This window comes from Chelmon rostratus, chromosome 10 (genome assembly GCF_017976325.1).
Source record: "Chelmon rostratus isolate fCheRos1 chromosome 10, fCheRos1.pri, whole genome shotgun sequence".
Taxonomy (NCBI): Eukaryota; Metazoa; Chordata; class Actinopteri; order Chaetodontiformes; family Chaetodontidae; genus Chelmon; species Chelmon rostratus.
In genome coordinates this window covers 44,503-64,104 of record NC_055667.1, presented here as the reverse complement: position 1 = coordinate 64,104, position 19,602 = coordinate 44,503, and the positions used below count along the sequence as shown (strand labels likewise).

General features: G+C 43.3%; 1 protein-coding gene across 1 annotated transcript; it reads left to right on the top strand.

Annotated features, from left to right (window-relative positions):
- The first annotated feature begins 13,809 nt into the window (after window positions 1-13,809).
- nppa (natriuretic peptide A) lies at window positions 13,810-15,816 on the top strand. Its single transcript, XM_041946700.1, has 3 exons — window positions 13,810-13,920; window positions 14,540-14,858; window positions 15,812-15,816. Exons 1-3 carry the CDS (start codon window positions 13,810-13,812, stop codon window positions 15,814-15,816), a joined length of 435 nt encoding a protein of 144 aa, XP_041802634.1.
- Window positions 15,817-19,602: the final 3,786 nt, after the last annotated feature.

Sequence of the window (19,602 nt, the reverse complement as noted above, 5' to 3'; positions counted from 1 at the left end):
GCTCCCTTCCTCTTCATCTTTTACATCACAGACTTCAAGCACAAGCCATTCCTTGTCTTCACCAATGCCCCCCTTGGTGGAGGTCCTAGTGCCAAGCACCGCAAGCCAAAGTCCCTCCAGTCCATGGATCAACCACTGCCAACTCTGCTCCTAAGTCAGCCGAAATCCCTCCTGTTCCTGAGTCAGCCTACACTACATCTTCTGATCCCCAGTCAGCGGTTTGGCTGACACCAGTTCCTGGTTCCCCATCGTCAGTCTGGTTGACACCTGGTACTGGTTCCCTGTTGGTAATCTGGCCAGCACCTGTTCCCTGAGCTGCACCGTAGCTCCACCAGCTCATGTGCCTGCCTCCCAGGTGCTGGCCTCCAGTCCTGCAACCCTGTTACAAGTATTTATTCTTCTCCGGTCCTACAACCTGCCACTGGACTCCAGTCTTGACCTCCAGTCTGATCACTGGCGAGTGGTTCCACCTACATTGCCGGTTTCCAGAGCCTTCCACTTTCACTGCTAGCCACCAGCCCAGCCACCAGAGGGGTTCCAACGTAGGTCTGCAGCCTGACTTCCAGTGGGGTTTTGCCTTTGCCTCCAGTCTTCAGCCCGACCTACACAGGGGCCCTGCATTTGCTGCCAGCCTGACCTCCAGAGAGCTTCTGTCTTTGCCGCTGGCCTCCTGCACGGTCCTAGGAGAGGTCCTTCCTTCACAGCCAGCCCTGCCTCCTGGTCGCCCTCTAGACCTGCTCCCCTCTTCGGGTCTGCCTCCTTGTTGCCCTCCAGAAAGACACCAGCCATCTGTCCTGCCTTCCTGTCACCCTCCCAAGTAACTGCCTGCCCCTCCATCGGGCCATCCACTGAAGGTCAATGGTTTACTAGGTATCCGGGCAGTCCACCTGAGGTCTCTGGCACCCTTCCCCTTCAGCACCTGGGCCGTCTGCCTAGTTCAACATGGCTCCAACCGGAACTCAGCTTCATCCTGATCCAGGATGCTTCTAGTTGCACAGAACATGAATTGAAGACCAGCATCCAGCAGACTTTGAAACTCAGAACTTTCTGAAAGAGGCCTGCTCAATGTATGTGTTCCACTACAACAACAGTTAAAACTGAAGAAACTCTGAACCCACCACATCCGAGGTGTTTTCTCTGGTGAACACACCTGAGAAAGACTGGAAATATTGTGCAGTGCTCAACATATTCACCGGAAGGCGACATGGAGCATTCCACAGGTAAACAGGTTCATTGGTAACAGGTGTTAGTATCAAATGAGTATGAAAGGGGCATCTTCTCAGAAGTCATTCACAAGCAAGGATAGGGTGAGGTTCACTACTTTGTGAAACATGATTGTATAAAGGACATACAATAAGAATTGTTGGGAAACAGTTCATTTCATTTTGTCTTTTATTTTTGTTTTACACAGTATTCCAACTTTTTTAAAAATCTGAGTTGTAAATGTAGCAGCAACTGGCAATAATCAGAGTCTAAGCAGAGTGGAAAAAAGTTTGACACTTTTAGAGGGCCGGTTTTTGCTATGGGCAATATGGGCGACCGCCCAGGGCGCAATCTATGTGAAGGCGCACGAGGGTGCCCTCACATAGCACCCTCATAAAAGCAAAACAAAACAAATAAACTAAAGTCAAAACAAAACTCACCAGTTTTGTAGACTACCGCTTATTTCCATGTCAAGTTAGTGGAGAGGGCGCTTGGGCGCCCTCACTGTCACGTCAACTTGCTGCTGAGACTCATACATGTTGGGTGTCTGAGAGTCATACAGGTTGTTTGTGTCTGTTCGGATGCTGTCTGAAGAGGAAAGGGAGAGGGGGACGAGGGATCAATTTGCGACTGCAGAGGTTGGCAAGGGGGAGGGGGCGGGGGATAGACTGATGCCGCCAGGCCACACAACACAAACTGCTTCCAAATAAATTGTATTTCATAATTAACATAGACCCATATGTCTACACGTAATTGATTGGGTTCTGTATAAAATGCCAAAAAAAAAAAAAAATCTACATAATTTTTTTTTACGTCACGTGACTCTGACTGATGGGTGAACGGACGGTGTTGGCAAAAGGTAATGCAAAAGGTCTATGGAGTGCTGTCTTAAATGAAGATCATGGATCAAACTAAAAGACCAAAGAAGCCATCAGGAGCCCAGTTTCGAAAAAGAAAAAAGAAGAAGAGGAGAAACGGGCAAAAGAAAAAGGTATGCAGATTTCTATGAGCGATGTGAGGGACGGTAGGCTATCGGCTATTTATTAGTCTCTTGCTAATATGTTGCTAAGCTACAGAAGACGACTGTATTTGATATTTAGTTTTGCTGAACTAACAGCTATTAGAACTGAGGCATCATGTCATGCAACTAATTTCACCCATGGGAAACCTAGTCTAGTTTGTGTTTGCAACACAACAAGTGCAAATTCACACAGCCGTCCTGACTGTGGACTTTATTATTCCTATACGCTATATGCTAAGTTAAATAACTTCAAACATACATTGACATGGCATTTTGTAAGCTACATGTGATATAGCTTTTTAAATAATTTGTAGTATGTTATGCTTAGTTAATAGAATGTTAATAAAATGTGCATTATGGTCATTTTAATTGGGTAACTGATGCATGTGTGATGTCAGTGTGATCTAACTTGCATGTTGTATCTTAATTGTAAATTCAGGGGCAATTCTGAAATATTTTGGGGCTGGAGCACCCACTGGCCAAAATGAGGAGTCAGACAATTGCACAGCAGCCACAGACATGGTCCTGGAGTCTGATGAGGAGCCATCTACCTCCTCAGCCACATGTTCGTTGCAGGAGTCATCAGGTGTGTGTCTGTGTGTGTGCGTGCGTGCGTGTGTGCATGACTGTGTGTGGGTGGTGTTATGTGTGCATTTTTGCATATTTTTTTTACTTTTGTAAACACTATAAATGCTGTGAATAACATGTATACGAATGACAATACCATTTCTCTTTGTTAGAAATGCCTCAATTAGAAATTCCACCAAATCCTGTGCATGAGGATGAGCCTCTGTCTGCTGACCCTGCTAATTGGCCTTCAGTTCTGACTAACAGAATTCGGAGACAGCTGGTTTGTAGAGGACCAAGTGAGGTACCTGCTGACTTTGCTTTCCCCAGGAATGAGTTGGATGGAAGAAGTTGTCATCACCAGTATTTCAAAAAGACATTGGTTAATGGTGAAAAGATTCCCAGTAGCTGGTTAGTCTATTCTGATGAAAACAACAGCCTTTTCTGCTTCTGCTGCAAACTCTTTTCTAGGAGGACAATTCATTTTACAAGCTCAGGCCTGACAGACTGGAAACATGCAAGTTATTTGCTCACCTCTCACGACAACAGTCCAGAACACCTCAACTCCATGAAAGTATGGAAAGAACTGGCAGTCAGGATAAAAAAGGGGGAAATAATTGATAACCAGGAGATGGCACTTCTAGAGGCTAAGAAGATGAGATGGAGAGCAATGTTGACCCATTTGACTGCGATTGTGCAGTCTCTGGGAGTGAGAAATCTGGCACTAAAGGGGCGTACAGAAACATTGTTCACGCCATCTAATGGCAATTTCCTCGAAGAGGTTGATTGTTGGAGTGCTCTCTAATTTCAGAAACCTCCCAGACAAAGAGCTCCAAAAAGAATGTGAGACCCTACAAACTACACTGCACTTTAAGGGACACTCAGATGTAGATGGCAGAAAGTTTGTGCAGGAGCTGAAGAACTTCCCTGACCTCCCATCAAAGTCCATGACTCTGCTTGAGCTGCTGACTTTCATCCATGAGAAAGATCTTGCAGAAATCTACCCTAATCTGTGGATTGCACTCAGAACAGGTTTGACCCTTCCAGTGACAGTAGCTGAAGCAGAGAGGAGTTTTTCCAAGCTAAAGCTTATTAAAATATACCTCAGGTCCACTATGTCACAGGAGCGTCTCTCTGAACTTGTACATCATCATCAATCATACAGTTGCACAACAGATTTCATATGATGATGTAATTGATGAATTTGCATCAGTGAGGGCTAGAAAAGTCAAATTTTAGATAGCACTTCACACCTGTTGTTAATGTTAATGCCAGTTCTAAACAGGGTGAAAAAATCAGGCTGAAAAATATTCTTCTTCAGGGATTTTGTTCATCTGTATTTTTTAGTTACATTTTTTGTGTTTATTAATATATTTAATAAAGTAATCAAAATAATGTATTGTTGTGAGGTTTTTTTTTTTTTGGGGGGGGGGGGTGCCAAAGGACGGTTCGCCCAGGTCGCTAGTCTAGCCAGAACCGCCTCTGCTTTTAGAGCAGAAGACCAGATGCAGATGACTTGAGAGATCAAAATGATAAAAAGAATTTTAACTCTAGGCCAAGCATTTTTAAATAATTATAAAAAGGTGAAGTCAATTAGGTACATTACTCAGGGTACATTAAAATGGAACCACTTGGAAAGAGCATAGCTGGTATTTGGCAGAACTGGCATCCCTGCAGAGCAACGTGGGCCCGCCCTCCAGTAGGCCCATCACCCGCATGAGGGATCAGAAGGGGCCGATGCTGCTCCTCCACGTCGAAAGGAGCCAGCTGAGGTGGCTCGGGCATCTTTACCGGATGCCTCCTGGACGCCTTCCTGGGAGGGTGTTCCGGGCATGCCCCACCGGGAAGAGGCCCCGGGAAAGACCCAGGACAAGCTGGAGGGACTATGTTGCTCGGCTGGCCTGGGAACGCCTCGGGGTCCCCCCGGAGGAGCTGGAGGAAGTGTCTGGGGAGAGGGAAGTCTGGGCATCCCTGCTTAGACTGCTGCCCGGCTTAGACTGCGACCCGGCCCCGGATAAGCGGAAGAAAATGGATGGATGGATTTGTTTCTTTCCCATGAGGTTTCCTGCTGGTAGCCTTTTTTGCTGCTAGTTTTTCAGTTATTCAAATGTCTTTTCATATGGTTTTATGTTTTTTTTTTAATATTATTATTATTATTTATATTGAAACATGTGTCATTTGTCGTTGAAAATTCAATGCTAATTTGATGAAGGCAATCTCTGAAGAAATTGTGGTGTGAATGCTGGATGTTGAAAAGTTTATGCTAAACTGCACAACTTGCTGTAAAAGTTCAATAATACCAATATGCCTGTGAATATTCTCATTTATCCAGGTCATTGTAAACCCATTAAGCGGGGTAGGGTGCAACCCTTGGGTGTCAACGACAGTCGTCTTCTTGAGAAGACAGATGGTTTGAAAGAGGAGTGAGAGAAGCCATCTATGTCAAGGTTGAAAAACCGTCTCTGAACAGAGGGGGAGGTCTGAGACACCACCTATCTCCATATACAACGCTGTCCTTTCATCTCTCCCAGAGATTCAAAAATTTAGACTCTGAAAATAAACAACAAAGCCATTCACACATGGCTCAAGGATAAATACTTGAACCCAACACCATCTCATTGGACTCGAGCTGTCCTATCTAGTCTGGTGCGCATGAACTGATGAAGCCTGCTCGGATGAGAGGCGAAACGTCTTCCAAGACAAACTGACGAGGTCCAGTTGCGAACAATTGAATGCCCTAAACCCAATAATACCAATAATGTGTGAAAGATGTGGATGCACTGGGATGCATCATCAGTGATGTAACCTGTGGTCATCAAGTGTTGTGGGTCTTTCAACATCAGACACTCTCACCCAGGCAACCTGGCCAGGGTGATCAGATCCCAGCTTGCATCCCAACAGCAGCTGACCATGGGGCCTCCCTCTTCACCCAAAGCAAAAAGTGGCTTCCTCTGCGGCATCAGTCACAGGCTCGGCCCTCTTCTTCACCAATCCCACTAGCTCAAGGTTGGTCAAGGCTTTGCAGAGTGACTGACTGACAAAGGACCTAATCATGCCTCTAGTGAAAACAGCCTTCTGCCAGGGCCCTCAGGCAGCTGCTAAGGGTGTGTTCGAGAGATCCTCTTTCCAAGGAACATTTTAAGGTTTGAATGAAGTTTCCATCTGAAAGTATAAATGAGCAGTGAGACTTGAAAATTAGAATTATTCTGGACACAGAATTTTAAGTCAAATTGGATTAGCATTGGATCCCCAGCCCCCACTTTTTTGATGCACAGCAAGTAATTTCAAGGACACCTCAGTCAATGGCTGCCTTCAGCATTTTTTCAAATGATATAACAGTGACATCATTTGTAAGTCAGCTCACATTCTTACATTTTAAAGAAAAAGTTCAACATTTTGAAAAATATGCTTATATACTTATTTACTCGAGTTAGATGAGACAGTGAATACCACTCTTACCACTCGTAGATTCAATAAGAAGTGACAGCCAGCAGCCAATTAGCTTAGCATAGCATAAATACCAGAAAGAGCGAGAAAAAGCTAGCTTGACTTTGTGACGATGTGCATGGACTGCATTTCCTATTTTATTTTGTAGTAACTCTGCTTCATGCATTTCCTATTTTATTTTGTAGTAACTCTGCTTTATGCATTCACATAAGTTTGACCTCCTTTGGGATACTGTATATAACCATAATAAATCAGCAGCAGAAAAGTAGCTTTGACAGAGGTGTTACACAATTGTCAGTGTTAGGTCTACTATTATGTAGCCAGTTTATTAATGATCTCTTCAACAATGTCTTGATAAAAACCTGTAAATGGATGCTTTTCTATAGCACTTTTCTAGTCTGCCCACAACTCACAGCATTTTGCAACGCATGCCACATTCACCCAGTCACACAGTAAGGGCAGAGCCATTGGAGGCAATTTGGAATTCAGTGTCTTGCCCAAGGATACTGTGACATGCAAAGTAGAGGAGTCAGGGATCAAACCACCAACCTGTGGGTGGCCAGCTCCTGAGCCTGAGTAAGATAAGATAAGATAAGATAAGATAAGATAAGACTTTCATCCCCAATCAGGGTGTTACAACCAGCTCGCCAGGGGGAAGGGAAGTAACATAAACCCAGGTGTAATGAGGGTAAATTAAAGTTATTTATTAACAAAAATAAGTTTTTGATTACAAACAGGCAACTAAGGACTGATGAGTGCTGTAAAACGCAAACAGAAAGAGACTCTAACCTAGAGTTAAAATAGTTAAAATATAGGCAAAACAAACAACAAAAGATCAAGACAATAAAACAATGAACTAATGGAAACTAATTACAGAAACACACTAACAGCACTCAACAACTTGCAGTGGCTAACAGGTGGCAAAACTAGTGTCTCAGTAAATTTACAGAGTTTGACAATTACAAAGAGGCACACGAGCAGAGCCGACAACAGCTTGCCCCTGGATGCTGGCCTGCTGGCTCTTTATCCTTCCAGGTGGCTCCTGATTGGTGGTTCAGCTCCTCGGCGCAGGTGGAAGGAGTCAGGAAAACCAAGCCTCAATCAGCTTCTGCCGCACGGCATCCTGGGAACAGCGTGGCTGAGGCAGACTCCAATGCACACACACATCCACACGCAAACACACACACCTTAAGAGAGAGAGGGTAACTTCTCCAAAATACGGTGGCGGCCGTAACACCCCTCCCCTTAAGAAACAAACCCACACAGAAAGGTTTGGTACAAAAACATAAGTTATCACAAAGTCATCAATGTGATCTGGACAGCGCATCAGCAATAATGTTATCAGAACCCCTTTTATGCTGAATCTCTAGGTGGTAATCCTGCATGATCAGTGCCCACCGCATGAGTCGCTGGTCGTGGTTGTACATGCGCTTCAAAAATAAGAGTGGGTTGTGATCAGTGAAGACCACCACCGGCAGAGGGCTAGAACCGACGTACACTTCGAAATGCTGGAGTGACCATAACAAAGCAAGTGTTTCTTTCTCTATGGTTGAATAATTTAGTTGGTGTTTGTTAAACTTTCGAGAGAAATAGCACACGGGGTGATCAACTCCATCACTATCTTCCTGCAACAGGACAGCTCCAGCTCCCACGGCAGAGGCATCCACCTCCAGTTTAAATGGTTGTGAGAAGTCAGGAGCTGCAAGGACGGGGGCGTGGCTGAGAAGCGTTTTAGCGCTATCAAAAGCATGCTGACAAGTAGGGGACCATACAAAGTCATCTTTGGGACTCTGGGATTAACGAAGTCAAGGGCTGGACAACAGAAGAAAAATTACGACAGAAGCTCCGATAGTATCCTGCCATACCTAGGAAGCGGCAAAGCGCTTTACGCGAGCTCGGGACTGGAAAATCAGCTATGGCAGATACTTTAGCTGCAAGGGGTCTGACTTGGCCCTGGCCCACCTGTCGCCCCAGATAGGTGACAGTGGCTTTGCTGAAGTCGCACTTGGCAAGGTTTAGTGTCAAGGAGGCGCGCGCAAGGCAAGTGAACACCTGTCCGAGGATGTGAAGATCCCCGGGGTGTACACGATCAAATCATCCAGGTATGCGTTACAGTTAGGCAACCCAGACAGAACGGTGTAAACCAGTCGCTGAAAGGTAGCAGGGGCGTTACACATACCAAAAGCCATAACTGTATATTGCAGAACACAGTCAGGAGTCACAAAGGCGGAGATTTCGGACGCACGCTCGGTTAATGGGACTTGCCAGTACCCCTTGAGCAAATCTAATTTGCTGACATACTTTGCGGAGCCGAGAGTGTCAACGCAATCTTCCATTCTAGGAAGAGGATACGAGTCTTTGACAGTTACTGAATTAACTTTACGGAGATCGGTGATAAAGCGAGGAGTACCGTCTGATTTGGCCTCTATTAGACATGGAGAACTCCAAGCACTGGAACTTGGTACCGCTAATCCATGTGCTAACAGGTAATCAGTTTCTCTTTTCATCAGTTCTCGCTTCACTGGGTTGACTCGGTATGGATGCTGTCGGATGGGCTTTGCTCCTTTGACATCTATATCGTGCTGCAAAACAGTAGTGCGAGTTGGAACATCATTAAAGAGACACATAAAACAACCAATTAACGCAGCTATGTCACTTTGTTGCGCACAGGTTAAGTGAGTTAACTGTGACGGCAGCGTTTTGAGCATCTCTGAATTTGGCAGACGAGCAGTTTGAGATGAGGGACGCATCTTTAAATCATCCTCATCAGTGATACAAATGGGAGGCTCGGTAATTACCAACGTGTTGACAGAGACAGTATCAGGCTTTCGAGGAATTACGAGTGGAGCGGCAACTGGATTTGGTTCACGCGTAAAATACGATTTTAACATGTTTATGTGGCAAACACGCGTTTTACACCTCCTTTCCGGGGTAGAAATAACATAATCGGTGTCACTAAGACATTCACGGACCTCATAAGGACCGGTAAATTTGGCGGAGAGCGAAGTACCAGGAATAGGCATTAAAGCCAATACTTTATCACCGACCCTAAAGCGGCGAGGGACTGCAGAACGATCGTAATGACGCTTCATCACGGTCTGGGAGGACAGAAGACACTCTTTAGCAAGTGAGTTGGCACGATGCAAACGTTCACGGAATTTACTTACAAAGTCAAGCACATTTTGTTCGCTAGACGTTTCAGAGGAGAGGAATTTCTCCTGCAGGGACTTAAGTGGACCGCGGAGTGTGTGTCCAAAGACGAGCTCTGCGGGACTGAATCCTAAGGATTCCTGGACGGCATCACGGGCAGCAAACAACACAAATGGGATTCCCTCATCTCAACTCTTACCTGTTTCTAAGGAGTATTTGCGCAGCATAGACTTTAACGTCTGATGCCAGCGTTCTAACGCTCCCTGGGATTCAGGATGATAAGGACTGGACACAGAGTGTTTCACATTCAGGATTTTAAGGACTTGTTTGAAAAGTCGCGACTGGAAGTTGGTGCCTTGGTCAGTTTGGATTACATGCGGGAGGCCAAAGGTGGAAAAGAATTGGGTCAGGGCTTTAACTACGGAGCTAGACGTAACTTTACGCAGCGGAATGGCCTCAGGATAACGGGTGGCAACACACATAATGGTGAGTAAATATTGATTGCCCATTCTAGAGCGGGGCAATGGACCTACACAGTCTATTATCACGCGCTCAAAGGGCTCACCTATGGCAGGGATAGGTTGGAGTGGAGCAGGTGGGATTGTTTGGTTTGGTTTACCCGCTAGTTGGCATACATGACAACAGCGACAAAATCTGGCCACGTCAGCTTTTAACCCAGGCCAAAAGAAATATTTGAGAATGAGCTTATAAGTTTTATTTACTCTATATCTTTATTAATAACATAGGCAACAGTTTCACCACTTGCTTTGTTGGCACTCACCACGCTTTCAAAGCAACGCTTCAGAGTTGGGTCAGCCCTCTGCGCAACGGTGAGGCGTTCACTGCTCTCTGGCAGTGTCAGACTATCCGATGGGGAAGGACTCAGATTGTCAGGATACACGGGCTGCGCATCTTTAGGAAACGGAGTTGCAGAAGCTTCTTCCGTCACAGGTTCAATACCTTTTGCATCTGAAAATGCAGACATGAGCAGGTTTACGAGCTTGAGCACGAGTCATAACACAAGACGGGAACAGTTTCAAGATAGATTCATTTACTTTACCCATCTCGGCGCTCTGAGGAGACTCCAACACTTCCAGCGGGGGGGGGGTTACTTTGCCGCCAGCTATGTCATTACCCATTAGGAGAACCACACCTTTTATGGGCAGAGCAGGGCAAACAGCCAAAGGGAAAACACCGCTTACTAATTTAGACGTAATGTGGACATTGTACACAGGCTGTGGGACGTAGCCCATTTCAATGCCTCTCAAGACAACACTGTAGCCACAGGAGGACTCGGCAGAAAACGGCAATGCACTAGCCAGAATGACAGATTGAGAGCCACTGGTGTCTCTCAAAATGCACACTGGGCTCTGATCAGCAGACTCACCTGACAGAGATACATACCAATCGAAAATGAATGGCTCAAAACAGGGATCTGGGCAAACAGAAGAAGCAGTGTTAGATTTAACAGACATTTCAGATTTAATGAGCCCAATGCCTTTAGGAGGCGACCTGTTACCATTCTGCTCTTTTCTTTTTAGAGAGGGGCAGTTTGCAATGAGGTGTCCAGAACGATGACAATAGTAACAATTTCTCTCATCACTTTTGTTAACCACCTTAGCCGGTACATTTTGCGGTGCCGGAGCACGAGGCTTTTCAGAGATTTCAGGGATTTATGCGTAAGCACATACTCGTCAGCCAGTGCAGAGGCAGCAGAGAGAGATGAAACTTTCTGTTCATTTAAATACACCACAATGCACTCTGGTAGGCAATTCTTGAACTCTTCAAGAAGAGCAAGCTCACGGAGTGCATTGAAATCAGTTGCTTTGCAGGCAGTAGTCCATTTATCAAAAAGAGTTCCCTTTTCCCTTGCAAACTCAACATAAGTCTGAGCTGGGGCTTTTTTATGGTTCCTGAATTTTTGCCTGTAAGCTTCAGGGACCAATTCATAGGCACGTAAAATTGCCATTTTTACACAATCATAATTTAAGCTGCAACAGCTTCTTGGGCTTTCCCATGAATTTTGCACTGTAGCAAAAGTGGCCACACATCATAAGGCCACTGAAGCGCAGAAGCAATGCGCTCAAATGCAGCAAAATAACTGTCAACTTCAGTGTCTCTAAATGGAGGAACAAGAGAAATATTTTTGCCAATATCAAATGAGTCACGAGCAGAGCTGGTGGAAGGAGGGATCATACCTGCTTCAGCAGATGCGCTCAGTGCAGGAGCTTTTCTTTGCTGGGCTTCCAGCTCCAGTTGACGTAGGCAGACGGCCTTGTCCTGTGCCAGATTGCTTCGTACGTCTTGTGCCTTTCTGTGAACCCGCCCTGATATCCTGAGCTAGCCAGTCCTTGTATTTTTGCCTTTGTTATTTTTTCCTTTTTGTCCTTTTGCCTTCATCAGCCTAAGTGCCTTTAGTTTATATTTTTTGACATCCTAAGCATCTTGAGTTTTGCCTGCAAAGAGAACCCTTTGTTAAATAAATCCAGCCATCGTGCTCACTTTCAGTTTGGACTGTTTTTGTGTTCTGCCTGTGAGTCCTGAAACCCCTGATATTGCCATGGTTCCTTCTGGAGGGCTTCCCAGAGAGTGGCTCCAGGGTGGCATCAGGCACTGACTGGGTTCATGCTAGCTGACTGGTCAACTTGTTGGAGGCTATCAATGTGGAGGCTGTCTGACTTTCAAGCAAGGTCCAGCAGAAAAGAGACCAGGGACTTGTCAAAGGTAGACTCAGTTAACCAACTCAGGAGCAGAACATGGCTGGCTAGGAGGCCAGTTGCTTGCTCACTCAGGAGTAAGAGCTGGCAGGTGGCTAGCATGCTGGTGTTCAATTCAGGAGTTGGGGCTGGTAAGACGCTAGCCAGTCAAAGAGAGTTCGGTTGGCTGTTAGTAGCCCTGCAGATTGGCTGAGGGCAGGAAGGCTACAGGCTCACAAACCCGAGCCGAATTGACCAGAGTACTGGCTGAAAGCTAACTTGCTGGATGCTAGGTGGCTGGGAAACAAGCTGAAGGCTATCTCCCCAAAAGCTGGCAGACTGAGAACCTGGGGTTGATGCTTGAGCTGGTAGCTGTGATCGTAGGGTTTTCAGGAAGTCCATAACCCACACAGTTATGGAGTTTATTAGCCAAGGCTTATAAGACACCGTCTTGCTTGCCAAAGACAGAGCTGAAAGTCTGTATTGGCTACAAGAAGTTTTCCTCCAAATATCCTTGATGCAGAGGAGATCAAACACAGGTTATACAGTTTATCAAGTGACCTGTCTGCTGGGTCCATTGCTGGCCAGTTTGTACTTTCACATTTGTGCTTGCAGGGTACAGGACAGTGAGGGTTAGGACCCAAATGCAGACCACAAAGGTGGAGCTGGTGTAGTTTCACATGATAAATTACAAAAATGATATTGTACAAAAGGTTTACAGGATTGTGAGACAGGCAAGGGTCAAAACCAGAGAAGGCAGTCCAAACAGGCCAACAAATTCAAGCCAGAGCAGGCAAGAATTCCAAAAGAAAGTCTAAAAACAGACAAGGTCTGGATGAACAAAGAAATGGTAAAAAAAAAAACAAAAACAAAAACACTGAAACAAACACTGGAAAGGACTGGAAAGCTCAACATACAAGGTGCTAAGATGAATTGGCACAGACTGAAGGAAAACACAGTCTAAATATGCCAGAAAGTAATCAGAATCATACATATTTACTGTGTTAGGTGGAAACATGGGTTGCATTCAATTGAAGCTTCAACCAAAGCTAAACATAAGCATAATTGATATGAAATTATACAAACAGCTAAAGCTTTCTGAACCCCACCTTACAATTTGAAACATAACTCAAAACCAAACAGAAATGGAAAGAAATTTCATCAACAATCATAATAAATATTCTGTTTGTCTACTATAAATGTTGGATATCAATGAAATTTGACATAGCTTCCTTCTAATTAAACCATGTAACCTCCCTGTAACCCAGGACCAACATTTTAGTCTACTATGGTATTTTTCAGGGTCAGGAGTGGAGACAGTGTTAAGTATTTGCATGATGAATGTTGCATTCTTCTCAATACACACCATGTCTGAACTCAGAGCTCCAAGATTGCGCCTGAGGTCATGCCACTGCTGGCTGGTTAATATGAAGACACAAACACACACACGCACACGCACACACACACACACATACACACACATCACCTACCACCAAACACCACTGAAAGGGACAGCTGACCAGCTGCCTTATCAGGCAGAGGTGTCAGAATGCCCTTGAGGTGATCTACAAAATGATGAACCACTGACACTGACTGTCTGTTGCATACAGAGAGTGGGTGGGTGTGTGTGTGTGCCTGTGTGTGTGTACGTGTGTGCGCACTGGTATGAATATAAAATCTTGTGCTGCAGGCTGTAGTACCCATAGTAGCAACAAGAAGAATAACATGAGGACTACGGTCCTGTGGGGCCTGATGGTTCTGCTGTGTCAGCACACACTAGTTAGCAGTCACATACTGGGGAGGCCCTCTTCTGCCAGTGACCTGGCTCAACTCAAGGTAAGGAACCACATCACCCTTTTATTCATAACATCTGTTCGTCTCATGCTTGCATTTTGGAAGATCAGGCACATTCACAATTAAATACGGTGAATTAGTTGTGAATTCTAAGGTCAAAGTTGAGAAGATGTTTTGCAGTTGCTGTTGGGGCTGTAGTGTTTAACCACATCACTTAGAAACTCCTCACTTTTAAATATTGTACCCAAATCAGTGGAAATGAATAGAGGGGCGTAGAGACGACTAAGAACACTGAGGTGGTGTGGACATGTCCTCTGTACTTTTTTTTTTTTTTGGGGGGGGGGGGGCAGAATGTACTCTGACTGTTCAGCTGTGCTTACTGATTCTGATGTATTCAAATTCTGTCAGGGGTGCCTTGACTCCATTGTAGTTGCTTGCATTCTAGTTTAACTTTAAACTTGATTACTATAGTTTTTTGTTGTTGTTTTTTTCAAACACATTTTCCCACAAGTCTAAGCCCAATTCTGGCCTATTTCTAGTTATAGATTCACTAGAAGGCAATTTTTTTTAATCAGCATGTGTTGCCTGTGCCAAAACATATTGACAGAATGTAACCACTTTTGATTTTGAGTGTAAACTTATTTTCATCTCTAAACACCAGTCTTTACTGGAGCACTTTGAGGAGACTCTGGATGAAGTAGCCACGCAGGAGGACTCTGTTGCTGATTATGAAGGAACAAACCAAGAGCCTGAGCATAACCAGGCCAGCCGAGGATGGAGCCTGTACCAGGAGGGGGATCAAGGACCTTTGACATCAGAAAGATCTCAATCACCAATTGAGGGCCACAGCAGGACTGTGAGTCAGAGGAGCCGTCTGCAGGATCTGCTGATGACCAACAGGAAACGGGCCTCTAGCTGCTTTGGAGCCAGGATGGATCGAATAGGAAATGCCAGTGGTCTGGGATGCAACAATGGAAGAGGTGAGACTGGGGCCGAAGATAGCAGAAGGCAAATAAATTAGGATTTCGATTGAGCATAGTCGTGAGGGTCAAAAGTTTGTGCTGGTTAGGTAGTCATTGTTTTGAAGTCAGATTTTTGTGTGGCAACAACAAATGGCTAAATAAATTGGTTACTATGTAAAAGGCTTGTCTGGAATATTTTTGATCAAAGATAAGACTGCATGCAGCGACAATATGATTATTGGGCATACATACACTCACAGAGCACAAGTGCAAGACTGTGATGGGTCATTGTACAAAGCTACACCCCTGAAAATCACAAAACTATCATTATTTGCATTTCTGTTTGTAGGCAGATTGAACCAACAGATACCAAATCAGTGAGCTTCAGAAGTGTGTCACCAAGTGCTTGCTCATGAGGGAATTGTTGGGTCTCTGTAGCTAAAGAGTATGGTCTGTACCTGCTCTATATGGAAAGTGTCCTGAGACAACTTCAGTTGTCATTTGACGCTATATAAAAAAATGAATTGAAATGAAAATTGAATTGCATTTATAGCTGTGTTGCTAAAATTTGAGCCAGACTAGCTGTTTCCCCATGTTACCTGTCTTTATGCTTAGCTAAGCTAACAATGTCCTGCACTGCACTTAACACACACACAAGCTGATATTCATTTTAACATCTCAGTCTTGGAGAGAAGCAAATAGTATTTCTCAAAATGTTAAAGTATTTCTTTATTGAAACAGTGATCTTTCCTATAGCACAAACTCAACCAACCCCACTACACACTGGGCCTACCACTGAATAAGAAAATCATCCTTATGTTGTTTGAACTGTCTTTAATTTGAGATGTCATTAACACTGCAGCCCCTATAGGCTATAGGAAATAAGTGTGCATAAATAACATCCATTGTTGCTACATGACCAGCTATTTGTAACAAATTCTTTTTTTGTGTTTGTGTCATTTTCCCATCAGGGTAGTCTGACTGGTTCCTGGGCCATATGTTGGATTATAGTTTTATCTCCAACTGAAGACACAACCAAAGAGACATGATATATATGATTCTGCATTTGTGACACTTTAACCCTCTGTATTTCTTGTATGTATTCCCCTGTATGAAATGACAAATAGGTGATTTGTCAACTATGTAATGAATTCTGCAGAATCCATCATTAGTTGTGTAACAATAACACACACATAATAATAACAGTTAACTACATAACTGCACGTGGGTTGCTAACAAAGATAAATAAGATATTTATTTTTATTTCATATGATTAATTTAGTCATTTTTTTAAAGCCCACACCATTACAGTAGGTATAGTAGATACTCACAGGTGCAAAAAAAGGAATCCTCTCTTCATCTCTGCCCAAATGCAGTCTGAAACCATAATAGAAGAAAGTCTGTGCCAAATTCCCTGCCTGTCTATGTTTGGTCATCTCTACTGTAATTTAGTCATGTGTGTCATTGGCACGTGATTTCATGCAGCAAAGTGGCTGTGACAACCGTCAGATTATCTGATTTGACATGTTGAGTGGACAATCATAAAGCTCTTGCTGTTGTGTTTGGCACAGTAGGACAAGGTGAGACAGTGAATTATATATTCACAATGACAACATTCCAAAGTGAGAAACGGTGCTTGGACCCCTAATAACAGTAGAAGAATTAAGGAAAGAAAGAAACAGTTGGTAATAAACTTCTATTCTACTTCTATTGTTGACTCCAGTACCCATGCAACCCTAACCAGAATAACTGATTACTGAAAATAAATGGATGGAATCGTTTGCTTCCAACCGTCAGATGAACATAAAATTGTTGAGAGAGGGATGAGATTTATGCAGGAAACATGACTGTGATGCACCCAGTAACTACTGTTGTGTAAATGCACATGACAGGCAGCAAGAAGGAGATGTCACTGTGAGTTATGACAAAGTAACGGTCACACTGTTCTGTCCAGTTAGATTATGGAGGTCACGGAGATCAATTTCACCAATTTCAACATTTCACCTGATGGCAGCAGCCAACCAGATGTGAACATTTTCTTTCTACTTAGGGTCAGACTGAACTGATTGGTAACTGGACACGTTATCAGTGAGAGCTATATTCTCTTGCCAGACTAATGTGGAAAACTTTGAATGTTGGATTTTTTTTTCACAGAGTGCCCTCTTGTGTAGCTTTTCATATTTTCATAGTAATTGAATTTGATTGGATATAATTTATACTTCATGATAGACATATCCATTTCAAAAGTCTTTTTTTTTTTCCTTAATAGCACTTTGACCAACACCACCACTGACATTTTATGACAGTGGTGTCACAACCACCCTCTTACCTTTTAGCCAGTGATATGCCACCTTCCTCTATAGCAAGAAAAAACTGCGGCCAGATTTAAGCATATTTATTATTATATTTTATTTAGAACTCCTGCAGTCATATTTTAGGATTTATATAAAACATATGTGGTATGACTAATATTGTGTCACCGATGTGCTTTCCACAAAAGAAGTTCTATTATTTTGTTAAAACACTTCAAATTGCATCTTGTCTTTCTCCCTCAATTTTGAATCTATGATTATCAAAATGTGTCATTTCAAACATTTATCTACTTCTCAGGGCATGTTGCCTACTTCACCGCAATGGAGGCTTCAGTTTTCACACTTGTGGACCAGAAGTGGCTTCCAAACTATTCCAAACAAGTGGATTTTTAATGAGCACAGAGAAGCCAAATACATAAATCAAGGAATTTGAATTCAGCAACAAATCAGAGAGGCTCAAATCAATATTTTTTATAATAGCAGTGTATTAAATAATGTCAAAACAATGTGCCTGCTGATATAGCTGTCAGGCCGGGACTCAGGACAGGACTCAGACGCAGAGATGTTACTCACAGATGTTTATTCAGACAACCAAGTCACCTCTTCGCTTAGTGTTAAACAAATAGGCAATGAGACTTACACTATAAAGCGTATCACTATCGATAAATATCTAAGTATAGAAATAAACAAGAAAACAGAAAACGCTCTAAATTAGGCTAATAAACAATTATCTTTAACTATGAACAAAGAAAACAAAATCACACCTGAAGGAGGAAAAACACTATGGCTATGAAAAGTTACCTGGGCAAGAAAACGAATATAATTAGAAAATCTATCAAAACAAAATACACTCCTATAAAATTGGAGGAACAAGATACTAACAAATAAAACAAGCAAACAGAAAATCACTCGTAATCCAGGAAAACAATTTGGCAAGGTATATGTAAGAAAAGAAAAACAGAAAACTAAAGTATCAAAGTTACAAACAAAAAACACTCACAAAGAGGAACAAGGCTTACGAGAAATAACGCTGTGGCAATAGCAATGGCCATGTCAATGGGCAAAAGCAGGCACGGGTGAATCGACCTTCGGACACAGACACACTGGCACAAGACAAGGGAGATGCAGACTATTTAGCACATGGAGGGTAATCAGGAACAGGTGGAGACAACAGGTGATCGGGGCGGACACAGGGGACACATGAGGAAGAACAAGTGCTCTGAAACGAGAGGAGAGGTAGACCTTCAAAATAAAACAGGAAATGACAAGACAAAAACCCCAAAACGAGACAGACCACACCACGGTGTGACAATAGCTTTGTTAGGATGGGATCTAAAATACAGAATGATGATTTTGATGAAGAAATTGTTGAAATTAGTTGGTGAAGGCAGACAGGGGAAAAGCTGTGCGACAGGTTTAATATGTTTTCGGTGGTTTTTGTATTTGAAGATAAATCAGTACCTACACTGCAAAAAAAGGTAGGCCAAGTTAATTTTACTTGACAAGAATTGAAATAAGATTTTTAAATCCAGAAATAAGTGGTCCCTGGTAAGGATCCAAAAGGGTTAAAATAAGCTAAAAATGCTGATTTTTGATCAAAATACTTACTCAGTATTAGTACAGTATGATTACACTGTGTCTTGATAGAAGTTGGTTTATCTTGAAAAAAAAAAACCTAATTCCATATTAAAACCAAACCCAAAACCAGACATTATTCTAAGATTATCCCGGGTCTGTGTACAATCCGTGTATCATTCGTTCTTTCTATTTTCAATTGGCAATCAAAAATGAAAAAATAAAAAAAGTGACAGATTATTTTGTTTTTCGTTGTTTAATCTAACACAAAAAACGAAAAAAATGCTTGGTTTTTAATATTTCAATTTCAGGATCAGATCAAAAATACGAAACGGAAAAACGGGCCACAGGAATGAACTTGATTTTAATATTTAATTGACGGCAGTTCGGGTAGTGCAGCAGGCAAGACTACATGGCAGCGCTGGAACCACACACTATTTTAATCAAACAGTTGTTCAACAGCGGTTTGACCCACGCGGGTCTCCACGTTGCAGCAGATGGGTATTCTGCAATGCTCAGAAATGAGCGTCATAAGATTCTGTGCCAGAAACAATCTGCGGAGAAAAAAACATTTGTCAGATGCAGAGCTGGAGAGCGCTTTGGTTCGATCCATATATGAGGTAAGTTTTCGTTCAGATTTCTACAGTATATTGCAAATATTATATAGCAAACATTACCAGTAAATGTGTAATCTCATGACAGACGGGTCCAACATATGGTCGGAAGTTCATGACCGGCTAGCTGTCTACACTGGGGCTGCATGTGGGAGAAGGTCGGGTTGGAAGAGCCATAAGAGAGCTCCATCAGCCGTACCATGAATTCCGGCATCAGTACACCACAGTAGGTGGTGACTTTTTTTCATTAACATGGCATGT

Excerpts from the sequence above, each read along its gene's own strand:
- nppa (XM_041946700.1), top strand. The coding sequence starts at position 13,810 with ATGAGGACTACGGTCCTGTGGGGCCTGATGGTTCTGCTGTGTCAGCAC. Across the intron at positions 13,921-14,539 it reads GTGACCTGGCTCAACTCAAG|TCTTTACTGGAGCACTTTGA; the intron begins GTAAGGAACCAC and ends TCTAAACACCAG.